The following is a 12,474-nucleotide window of genomic DNA, read 5'->3' on the forward strand; positions in this document are numbered from 1 at the left end:
GTTTGTTTTTTCACACTTTGTAGTTAATTCTACTATTTTTAGGGGCCGTTGTGCCGGAAATTAAACTATTGCATCCGATTTTTCTTGTCCTATAATTTTTAAGAAAATATGAAAAATAAACTTTAAAAAGAGTAAAATAATTTTTTTAAAATATATTATATTAATTAATAAAAATAAAATTCTCATCATTTCCTTGGGTGAAACTTGTGAAAGGTCCTTTGGAATTGTCAATTTTTCGAAAAAAATATTTTACCAAATCACCACGTGTAAGGAGTAGGCCGTCCGTGTGGTCATCATTTGTCCATTTTCCTCACCCTTTCCTTCGTCCTATAATTCGGCATCGAGTTTACTCATTTACGCTAAACGTAGGCTGCTTTCATCACTGTTGAAAGTATTGAAGAAAACGGTTGGAACGAGGAAGGAACGCGGCTTGTGAGACTAGAGAAACCGCAAGCGGGATCTACAACCTCCTCTCTCATTCGCCTCCTTTCTCCCGCCAACTCCTATCTACATATCTCTGTCAGGCTTTCCGATTAAAATTCCGACCAGAATTTTCTCCATCTCAAACCTCCTTTTGTGATGGCGCTCAATCCTCAACTCTTCGGCAATGGGATGCCCGTTCCCTTCGTCAACGAGATGTTCGTCTTGCATCGGGACGGCGTCGAATTCGAAATCGACAAGATTCCTGGGTCTGCCTCTCTCTTCCTCTTTCTCGCTTTCCCTATTAGAATTGTGTTTTTCTTGTTGGATAATTGACTATCGTGTGGAATATGTTTTCCCTTCCCATTTGCAATTTGTGCCCGTTACCACATATTCCGGGAAAGTGGTGGCTTTGTTTATTTCTATCAATAGCTGTTTGTTAGTTTGAAATAGAAATGTTGATCCCGTCAGTTTTGGTATAAGAAAAAGGTCTCGTAATTTTCCATGAGTAATAACGTTTACGTCTCATTTGGCTGAAGAGTGGCGGCAAAAATACGTTTTTCACATATTAGTTGCATGTCTAGTCATATAGAGGCATATGTTTAGAACAGTCCACAAGGATGTAGGATTAAAAAGATCATGTGTTCTAACTTGGCTAAGCATTTTGCAGTGAACCTAGACCTAACTTTAATATGGTATCCAAGTAGGTACTTTTGCATGGGCCTTCAACCAAAATCGTTTACATGTAGGGGCCATATAATGGGACCAACTTAACGTGGATATAAGATTGAAAATATCATGGACTTATTACATGGGAAGTGCTCATAATTTGGCTAGTAATTTTGAGATGGACCTAGTCTCAATTTCAACAGGATATTAGAACTTGTGGAATGTCAAAGCCGATGGAGTAGAAAGGGAAAAAGATTGCCCGTAGGAAATAGCCACTACAGGAATGGCTAATGAATCGAGTAACTCCACTGCATAAGGGAAGTAAAAGTGCTCCACCTATTAGGTACTGAATGATGCAATTATTTACATATCAGCAGGTGGTTTCAACTCAAAATTAATGCATTGGTAGAAGTGGAGGAACCTGAGGTGTTCAGGAAACAAACACAAATGCAGATATAATTACTACTAAAAAGGGGGAAACGTTTCAAGAGAAATTCAAAATTTCAAGACTTCCTGAAATGTCATATATAACTTACTCAGCAAAGAGTCATTTTCTAATAGTTGATAAGCATGTTCAAGCTAGTGTGTTGTTCATTTTAACAATTAAATGGAACTTTTGCTGTTTAAAGTTGTTCAAGCAATTCACACAAGGATAAGCTTTAGGGCATTCTCACTTGGTTTAGTGAGTTAGTTAACTGCCACTGGAACAGGTCCGTTGAGCTTCAATGCAGATAGACAACATCAGATAACAAAAAATATATGTCAGGCTTAACCTACATCATCCCCATTGGAACACTGCACCTGACCTGATTTAAAGAATTAGGTTAGTGTTTGGTGAGTAGTTCAACTTAATTGACATTTTTTTTATAAGGGTTGACCTGCCTGCTGATATCATGTGAAGAAGAACTGTAATTTTTTTAATAAAGAACACAAAGATCTGTTTTTTTTTGTTGAGAAAGGGCACATTTTACAAAGAACTGAAATTATCCTGAAAGAGAGTGTTGATGAAAAGCTTCTCATTGGAAGTGTTGGGCATGAAATTTCCTGAGTCTCGGTGCTTTGTTTGAGACGATAACTGAAGTCTGAGCAGGCTAATAGTTTTCTTACTACAGAAGTGGCAGCACAGAAATGGACTGTGTATTGTCTTGGTTTGCCTACTCAGCCTACACAACTGATATGTTCCCTGCTCTTCTATGTTAATTAATTACCAAGATTTTCCTGATAAACTAATAGTAATCAGAATATAATTGTTGATATTCAATATCGGTTAAAAGATTCATTAGGTAATGACTTCCAGTTTTTTAATATTGTCTAGTGATACCATCCCAAATATTAAAAAAACAAAAACATATATTACTGTCATAGTGGGGTTTCGTGAACTAGGAAAAGTAAATTAGTGATACTTGTGCATGAATTGACAGGTCAAGTGGATGGTGTCTGCCAAAGAGCATTGCCTTTTTTTTATTTTTCTGATATTGTGAATAGCTTTGCATTAAAGAATATATGATACAAAGGGGAGGGGAGGATGATCCTCAAGCCTTTATTATACAAGAGGGAAGGAGTGGCATATACTAACATGCTGAAGGGAAGCTGGGACTTAACCAAGCTATATGTTGTTAGACATTTTGCAAAAGGATATGGAGTCTAGGTGTGTGGCCGGTGGGGGATGATGATCTTCCTTTGTATCCCATTGATAAATGTGTGATTGGATTATATCTTCCTTTGCATCTACACTGATAAATGTCAAGAAATGTTGGGTTATAAGGTTGAGCAAAAGGTCTGGGAGGATGATTTGCCATTGTATTCACATTTTTTTTTTTTTAAGTAGTGCCAAGTTATATTAACAGTCTCAAAAGTGCAAGATTACAAGGAGGGGGAACCGTCCCAAACAATGAGAGATTGTGGGGTGTTCCAAATTTATCTAACCTATCAGCCAAGGAATTGGCTGTGATAAATGCTCAAAAATGTTATTGGGTTATAAGGTTGAGCAATTGGCCTTGTAAAGTGGCTCATCATTTTGGGATGGAACTAGGCTCAATCCAATAATGGTATCAGAACAGGATCTTTCTATGGACCAAGGTCCAATTTGTGTTCCATTGGGAGTTTGATTCACGTCTCGGGCCTGCTATATGTAAGCTTGAACGTAAGGGGGAGAATTGAGTGGAAACAATCCCACATTGATGAATGTTAAGAAATGTTATTCAGTTATAAGGTTGAGTAATAGGTCTTGTGGCTAGTCATTTTGGAATGGAACTAGACTCAATCAAACGCATCTTATATACATGATAGTGTTGCTTGTTTGATACCTAATGTACTTTCTATTTTATACCCTTTTGGAGTATTGGAAAGTTTCTCCCTTGTTATCATGTAATGTTCTCGTATAAGAAGCTGTAGTGACATTCAAAATCTTACGAGCTGGAAGTTCATGCTTGAAAATTTTTCTGTAGATACCATGATAGTCATTGTTATAGTTTTCCCAGAGATGTTGACAACTTGTGTTTTATCCATGTTTTAATCAGAACTCATGGTGGTAAGGTCAAGGCAAAAGGAACCATCTACTTGTCAAATATACGCATGGTGTTTGTTGCGAATAAACCTGTGGGGGATTTCTTTGCTTTTGATATGCCGCTGGTATGTAGTATCTCAGAGAACTTTTCTCGTTATCTGCTTCAAAAAATCAAGGTTATGCATATGTATTCTTTTTTTTTTTCTTTTTTTTTTTCTCCTTTTGAATGTGGATTTTACTTGTGCCTTTGTGGGTGATTGTTCATAATAGTTCACTTTCCCTTTGAATGTGTTTTACATGCCTACAATATGGGGGTTTAAACATGTTTTCGCTAAAGGAGAGCTCAGTTCTGCACTTTACATATTCAAGGTGATAACCCAGACCTGCCTCCTTGATGCAATGCCTGGTTTTTATTGCAAGAAAGCATTTCTGTTATGGAAAAGTTGCTCAACCAGGAAGAAAAATTTAAGAAAGGAGAGAGGTGTGCTTGATGAACAACCGTCTCAGGTCTTGGGTTCAAGTCTTATCAGGATAAGGCGCGTGTTCACTAGTAAAAAAACTCTTTTGCTGCTTGTCAGGTTGTGGAGTTCAATATTTAAAAAAGGAAATATAACAGTAAAATAGTTACTTACAAAGTGAATCTCTAAAATTCAAAATTTTTTAAAAAGTTATTTATAAGTGATTTGACTACTTTACCCTTGTACCTTAATTCTATAATACTAATATGTTACTTAATGCATAGGCAGGGAATGATATAGGAAACCATGTTTACTGACTTCAAATCAGATATTAGGGAAGAGGTTTTTGTGGCATTACTCTTCAGTGCATTTTTGGCTTCGTAAGTTTGTATTGAGTAACAAGTCCCAGTGAAGAACCAATTAGATCAGGAAATTTTTTGGAGTACAGGTAGAATTTGTCAGTTTATGTGAATATCCAGTAAGTGCAGTTTCAATCAGGATTTTACTTGGGATTAATGTGTCTAACAGAAAATCATCTCATGACTGAAGGAGATGATGCAGCGGAAGGTTTACACTTTAATCATTTTGAAAGTGAAGCTTTTTCTGTAGAAAAATGATGATTAAGTATCTGATACCGTCATTTTTGAGACAAGGCTCTGAGATTGGGATGGTGACAATCGATTTATATGACTAAATGCGAGGGTTAACTCATGGTCCTTTGCATACATTCATGAAAAACAGGAAGCATTGCATTCTGTATCCCCCTTGGACTCTTATCTGCATTTGTTCTCTTTGCAGCTTTTTGTACATGATGACAAATTTAACCAGCCGATATTCCATTGCAATAACATATCGGGACATGTGGAACCAGTGAGTATATGCATAAAACCAGATCCGATTTATTTTAGTTACGGGCTTTTGTTATTAACCCCGATGTTCATGTTTAGTTTTGATCTTTACTCCAACGCAATAACTCCAGGTCGTGCCAGATGACCAGCATCGTGCCCTTTACTCCAACCATTCCTTCAAGATCATTTTCAAGGAAGGTGGCTGTGGGACTTTTGTCCCACTTTTCCTCAATTTGATAGCTTCAGTGAGACGGTATAACCAGCAGTTTGCTCACCCCTCTCCCGACTCCTCGTCGCAACTGGATCCATTGTTAGCTGCTCAAACACCAGTTGATGATATGATGAGATGCGCGTATGTGCTCTGTTCTTATAGATCTGCAGAATAGCTTACATGAAGTTTTTCTAATTCAGGTGTTTTGGTCTGCAGATATGTGGATCCTAATGATCCCACAAAGATCTTCTTACAACAGCCTACACCAGACTCTCTCCTAAGGCGTCGGGCATATCATTCCCAGCCTCCAGAAAGCTCAATATGATTGGATGACCCTGCTTCATCTCCTGTATAGAATGGCAGCGTTTGGGATGTGATGAAAAGGTACAGATTTTACAATTTGGTGTACTGGGTTATGTGTTATATACCAAGTATACTTTAATAATCGGCATATAGGCTTTGCCTTGGGCGTTTTGTTCCTAAAGGGCGTTTATCTATCAGAACGTATTCGATTGGTTCTTTGGCAAATAAAAGCCAACAGATTCCTTCAGCTCTCTGGCCGGAGCTTGGGTGTTTTGGGTTAACATAAAAAATCATAAAAATCTAGGGCGATGTTACTTAATTGAAGAAACTTCCTAGACAACAATCAGACATATCCATTAGAGGATAGTAGCTACGACAATGTCTACAATTGCAGGCTGGTGACGAAATTGCTGCAGCCACCGCAGGCTAGCAGACATCTGATCTTCCCTGTCAGTGATTTCTGCACGGTTCTGAGCATGACCAATCGAACTGTGTTAACTACTGGTTCTCTGCAGTAGCAGCGTAGAATGGTCGATGATTCCGTCCGTTGTTAACTAATTACGTACAGGATGCTTTGTCAGCTGACAGTAGTTGAGAATTACAGAGTCCATTGAGAGACAGAAGCGGAAGAAAAGCAAATTAGTCGGCCATTGAGTGGCAGAAAAGAGAGAACCAGAGGGGTGATGATGGGTCCAGGAAGACGATGAAAGAGAGGGACAATTGGGCAACTCCGGAGATTCAGACATTTCATCATCTGCTGAGATGGCTATTACGAGCTTCAAAAAAATAAAAAATAAAAAAATGGCGGAATGATTGCAGTGGCCCAGTGGCAAATAGGGTGGTCACAGTCACAGGCACACTCGCTCAAATCCAGGGAACAGAAGGAATCTACTCATGCTCGATTCCTGTAGGTTTCTCTGGTTGTTTGCGTCGACATCCACCATGATAATTTCTCGGATCTTTAGTCGCGATTTAAAATGCAACCCATGAGGAGAAATTCAGGATCGACTTTAGGGAACCCTTCAAGCAGAAACTGATGAACTGATCTCTGTTCATGTCGGAGAAAACTTTAAGAGCACAACCAAAAGTTCTCTGTTATGTTAGCCTGTTCAAGTGAAGTGCAAGAAGTGGCAGCCACATATCAGTGAAAAGAAAGACAAAAAAATTAACTGAAAACGATAAAGCAGCCATGAAAGCCCGAAAATGGAAGGTGAAGAAAGAAGACGACGACTGCTATGAACTTTACTTCATGTCCGGATTCTCTGTCACCCATTTGCAGAGAGAATTCGGCTTCCTTTTCATATATCAACAGCCCGCTATCCGATTCGAATGACATGGAAACAAAAGAAGATCATTTTTTCAGAGTTGCAGAGCCATTGTGTCTCTCTCAGCTCTCCATTGTTCCCCACCCAGAAAATAGACGCACGTTTTTTTATCACACGCAGAGGACATTACATCCTCCTTCAGCTTATGCGATTCACGTAGGAAACTGAAAAGAAAGAGTGGTAGAGTGAGTGGTGGGGGTGGTAACCTGATCAAACAGAGGAACGAAGATGACGAAAGACCATGGAACACTGAAGTTCTCCAAGTCAATTGGTCTCTTGATCATTCTCCCACCATGAGTTTATGCAAACTCTTACGTCAATTTGATCAACTATTTCTGTGGATTAATTGAAAAATAATTTTCAAAGCCTTATCAGATTTTCGATTATACCTAGCTATATATTTAGTAAGGGATGTGCCTCACATAAATGTCTACATATGGGATTACCCAAAATATTATTTATACCAAGTTATGGAATGCAAACTTTGATTTATAACTTCAAGTGTGATGTATCAATACACTAAGTGTATATTGGTCTCTTTTTATTCCCTATTGTGCCACTGTGCTCCTCCGGCTCCTCACCCGTAAGGAAATCGTGTTTTAGTGGGTGGGCGGGGCTAGTTTTGGAGTTTAGGGTGTAGGGTTTAGGGTGGCTATGAACTAATCCAAATCTCAAAATAAACGTAAAGCCCAAAATTAGGATCCCTACTCCAAGACAAGAACATAACACCAAAAAAACATAAATAAATAGGACTAGAATTGTAACTTATCACTTAGGGTTTGTTGGAAACCCCATGAAAAAGAAAAAAAATAAGAATTTGACCATTATTATTTTAAAAAATAGTTAGTGAAAATGAGAATTTGATCATTATTTTATTTTTATTAACTATTTTTGGGAATAATAATAATCAAATTCTTATTTTCTTATTTTTTCTTTTCTAAGGGTTCCAAATAAACCCTTGTTTCACTGTTTTAAAACTAATATAGTTTTAATGGATATGACCCCTTTAAAATAGGCAAAACGTACAACAAAAAACCGACTGGAGAAATAACGCCTTCACATTTGCATCCTAATGAAAAAGTTCAAAACCGTATAAAATTGCAATGGGCTATACGTTTTCCATAGAATGTCAAGAGATCAAATTTCATTGTAAGGCACGATTGCCCTTAAAACGCAATGGTGTCCATACGGAAAAAAAACTATTTTTTTCTATTATGAAGGATGGGAAATACGACAAGACCATCGTATGGACTTTATGTTCATGTTATATGTTGTCGGATAATTTTGGTCTTTGGTTTTTTTGTTTTATTTTAAGTTTTGGGTTAATAGAGGAGAGAATATTCATCCAAACTTTAAGTTTGGCTAAGTTAGATATGCATAATAACATAAGAATAGGATCCCCCTATATGAGCCTAATTTGAGTATAATGTGAAATTAAGATTAACATAATATAGATATAATAGAAGCACAAATTGAAGATAATGTGATTAAAATATAAGCAAAATACGAATTTAATGTCACTACTAAGATGGTCAGAAGGGGATTTATAGGTATTTAAAATGGAGATTTGATCTCTCTTTGAAAAGGTTTTTGTTCTTCAAGGCAGTAAATGTTGCAGAAGTGAAGCGGGTCCCTTGCTCAAGCCTCCAGTCTTGGAGGAGGAGAGTAGTCCATGATTGAATTTGTTTGGGGTGGCGGGACAGCCCTCCCTCCTTCCTATTCTCGCCACTCTTGAACGAACGCGTCCATTCCGTTTTGCATGTTCATCAATGTGCTCAGCCGCAATTAAAGCCTTCCCCGCAGAAATTTCTGGGAAATTTATTCAGATAGATTTGGTCGGTGGAGATGTTTTAGGATGGGATTATCGCGCGTCAATGGTCGCTAGTAAATTCTCTACTTTGGTGTCATTTGCGACCAGATGTGTCCCTTCCAACTCTATAAATTCACCCACTGCGGAAGCGAATCTCACTCGCGCTTGCCCTTTGGATTCGCAGAGACGAGATGAGTACCCTTGGTCTCTCCGCTGTGGCGACAGAATGGCCGGAGCCCATCCTGAGAGTGCAGGAGCTCGCCGAGAGCGGACCGAAATATTTGCCGCCTAATTACGTGAGGCCTCCTCAGGTGAGGGCTTCTGCTACCGCTGTCGCTCCAGTTCCCGTCGTCGACATGTCTGCTTTCTCTTCCGGGGACGAATACCAGAGGCGGATATGCATGCAGAGCTTGTCGTCCGCATGCAGGGAGTGGGGACTTTTCCAGGTCGTCAACCACGGGATTCCTCATGAGCTTCTCACCTCCGCCATGGCCGTCTCTCGTGGCTTCTTCTCCCTTCCGATGGAGGAGAAGCAGACGTACGCCAACGACCCCGTTACCTACGAAGGGTACGGCAGTCGAATGGGCGTACAGAAAGGCATCACGCTCGACTGGAGCGACTACTATTTCCACCACCTCCATCCCGTCTCCGCCCGTAAAGACTACCAGAAATGGCCCCGACAGCCACACAACTACCGGGAGGTCGTCACCCAATACTGGGACAAAGTGTTCCTCCTCTGCAAGCAACTCTTCACCGTCTTCTCCTCCAGCTTGGGTCTGCCGGAGGAAACTTTCACCGACTGCTTCGGGGGGGAACAAAACCTCGGCGCCAGCTTCCGAATGAACTTCTACCCCAAATGCCCGGAGCCTCAGCTGGCGCTCGGGCTGTCTCCACACAGCGACCCCGGCGCGTTTGCGGTGGTGCAACAGAACGGAGTTTCCGGATTACAAGTGAACAAAGACGGAACCTGGTACAGTGTCGACCCGGTGGAGGATGCCCTGGTGATCATCATAGGCGACCAGATGGAGATAGCCACAAACGGAGTCTACAAGAGCGCCGACCACCGAACGTCCGTTAACGGGGAGAGAGAAAGGATGTCTCTGGTGGTTTTCATCAACCCAGAGGGGGAGAAGAAGATCGGACCCATCGACGAGATGGTGAAGATGTCCGGTGGCTTCCGGATTTTCGATGAGATGACTTTCAACGAGTATCGGAAGTTCATCAGGATATTGGGTGTCCAGGGGAAGGAGATTCTTGCTTCCAGGGCTTCCAAACACAATGGCGGCGGCCGCCGGGGCCCTCCGTCTCTCTCTTCCGCCTCCATAATGCAAACCAGTTAGTACTTGAACAAGATCAAATTGGAATGAAAATCCAGGAATGTAATAAACACAGTCTTTATTTCATTAGTTAAATACCGAATGCTTTCACCAGTAACAAGTCTTTAAGGAATACTCATGTTTATGATTTCTTTACCCAATTCCGAAGATTCAGAATCCACCATGGATGAGCTTCTGAAGTTTTTTTTTGCCTTCTCAGTGATTCTCCCTATAGAAGTAGAAAGCGGAGGGAAGCACATTTGGTGGAATATGATTATGAAAAACAAAACGTGCAGAATCAATGATTGTCATTATATTAGTAGTTGACTTTAATGAGGGCGGGCACCTGCTCAATAGTGATCTTAAAGACATTGACCGGCATGATCATAGGAGACAATTCAAAAGCTTAAGTTAAGGTCGTTACCGATGGATTAGGAAACTTTGAGACACCCCTTGAGTTCAGGCTAAGGAAATTACTCTATACAGCTTTAGTTTGAGTTTATGAAATTTTTCCTATATTTTGTTAAACAACTTTTATAACCTTATACAAAATTCTTACTTTAAAACTTTATAGGAAAGTAAAAATTTTAATTATGCTATTTGTTGTGTTTTATACATCACGTGACGCCTATAACGTCCCTTCAAAATCCAAGACGTATATAATGATATATAGAGAGGGTTGATCCAATACAAAAAACCATTTGGTGAGAAATATGTGAAACGTTATCTCAGTTGTTCGATCATGATCAATGACTATCTCAGTCGTCCGATTATTCATCACGTGATGCCTATAACGTCCTTTCAAAATCCAAGACGTATTTGATAATATATATATATATATATATATATATATATATATAGAGGGCTGATCCAATACGAAAAACCATTTGGTGAGAAACATGTGAAACGCCATGATCGGACGGCTGAGATAACCGTTTCTCGGTTGTATATACATATAACTTAATACATTGATACGCCCGCTAGGATGCTACCATTGGTTAACTTAACTATTGCATCGATGGTACGATTAGAATAAGTCCCTTGATTAGTCAATGATTTGATCTTTTATTGGTTGTATTGTCACATTCGATGAAGAAGCTTTGGTATTGTGCTATATATGTTTGATTGTTCAAGGAATTGAAGTGAAATTACAAGAGAATTTCCCATTTCTCAAAGGCTCTTGCTCGATAACTCCTACTAAAAAAGTTGAAGAGAAATTAAAAGATCTCTTCCACAAGATGCTAATCCATGTTTGTTAATAAAATTCAATGAGGTGGTTGAACCACCCCCTAAGCTTATGAACTTCTCAATTGATCCCTTTTGTAGTTATTTAATTAAAGTCTATACAAGAGTAGGGGCATGTGTGATGTTATTCTGACTCAACCATATATAAAGTTTCATTTGGTCATAGGTTCTCTCTTCAAGCATGTGATCTTTAGGTAATTTGATTGTGAAATTGGGATCCTTTGCATCTAAAGTAGACCCATGATTTGAATCACTAAATTTTGGGCCATAGACATGGTCAAACCAGTGAATCTAGCTTAAATTTGTACAATTATATAAAATTAGGTTAATAATATTATTGCAAATATGCAAGGACCCATATGTATTTTTTTTATATTTCTTTCATTTTCTCCAATCTAACAAATGTTTTATAATTTTAGAACATTTAATATACAACATAATTATTTTTGTGGTTAGAAAGTTTGACTCTGAGTAGAAAATTTTATATCAACTGATCCAAACTAATTACCCCCAAAGAGTAATTGTTTGCACGATTTTCTCGTCGAGAATATACTTAAGACTATGTAAAAATCTTGCCCTTAATCTCAATCTTCAAAATTATTTGCATAAGGCAAAACTTTTCTTTAAACTCAAAACCTTTTAGGGTCTATTCGGAAGCCACAAAAAACAAAGGAAAAAGAAAGAAAAAAAGGAGAGAAAGGTATTTTCTGTTGGCAACAGAGAATCATTGAGATGAAAGAAATTACTTTCTCGCTTAATTAATAAATTTTTTCTCACAAAATGATGAAATACGGAGAAAAAAGAAAAGAAATTGAAACTTGAGAAAAAAAAATTGAGATAGCATTTATGTGTTCATAAATGGTCTTATGTGTGGCCTTTTTAGACACTCTATTGCAGACACGGAAGCAAACAGAGTCTCAGTTTCCTCATCAAAGCTTCCATCAGACCTAGTAATGCCATGATTCTAATGAAAATAGTAATCTGTGGATGCTTGTTGACAATAAATAACACACTTCTCATCATCCTTAGTGGTTCTTCCTTGTGGACAGCTGCACTTGCAATTTCTGGAATTATCTTTGGTCGACTGCCCACGTCTCTATTATTGTTTCCGAATCAAACAAAATCCACTCATGGACTTGTATTTCCCTTAATATGTTCATTTACTAGCAGGTTGTAGACGGCGAGGAGAAAACTCGTATTAAATAATGTTAGAAATTAAGACAGAGAACGATTCTATCCACAAATGATTAGTTATTTAAGAGGTTTATTGTTCAATCTTATAAATCGATACTTTTTATTAACATTTATCTAAATAAATAGAACTATTTCATGTCAAAATTGAGTGTAATTCTATCTTAAAATG

At 38.6% G+C, this 12,474-nt stretch overlaps 2 protein-coding genes across 2 annotated transcripts; both read left to right on the plus strand.

The window, feature by feature from the left end:
- Positions 1-350: 350 nt before the first annotated feature.
- Positions 351-5,662, plus strand: LOC137957231 (UPF0664 stress-induced protein C29B12.11c-like). Its single transcript, XM_068804980.1, has 5 exons — positions 351-689; positions 3,609-3,720; positions 4,852-4,923; positions 5,033-5,253; positions 5,329-5,662. Exons 1-5 carry the CDS (start codon positions 580-582, stop codon positions 5,435-5,437), a joined length of 624 nt encoding a protein of 207 aa, XP_068661081.1. The 5' UTR covers positions 351-579; the 3' UTR covers positions 5,438-5,662.
- Positions 5,663-8,741: 3,079 nt separating this feature from the next.
- LOC137945152 (jasmonate-induced oxygenase 2-like) lies at positions 8,742-9,890 on the plus strand. The gene has a single exon (XM_068790940.1). It carries the CDS (start codon positions 8,742-8,744, stop codon positions 9,888-9,890), a length of 1,149 nt encoding a protein of 382 aa, XP_068647041.1.
- The last annotated feature ends 2,584 nt before the right edge of the window (positions 9,891-12,474 follow it).

This window comes from Aristolochia californica, unplaced genomic scaffold (genome assembly GCF_029961685.1).
Source record: "Aristolochia californica isolate CCGP_79_NKW_82.1479 unplaced genomic scaffold, dmAriCali1.0.hap1 SCAF_1, whole genome shotgun sequence".
Lineage (NCBI taxonomy): Eukaryota > Viridiplantae > Streptophyta > Magnoliopsida > Piperales > Aristolochiaceae > Aristolochia > Aristolochia californica.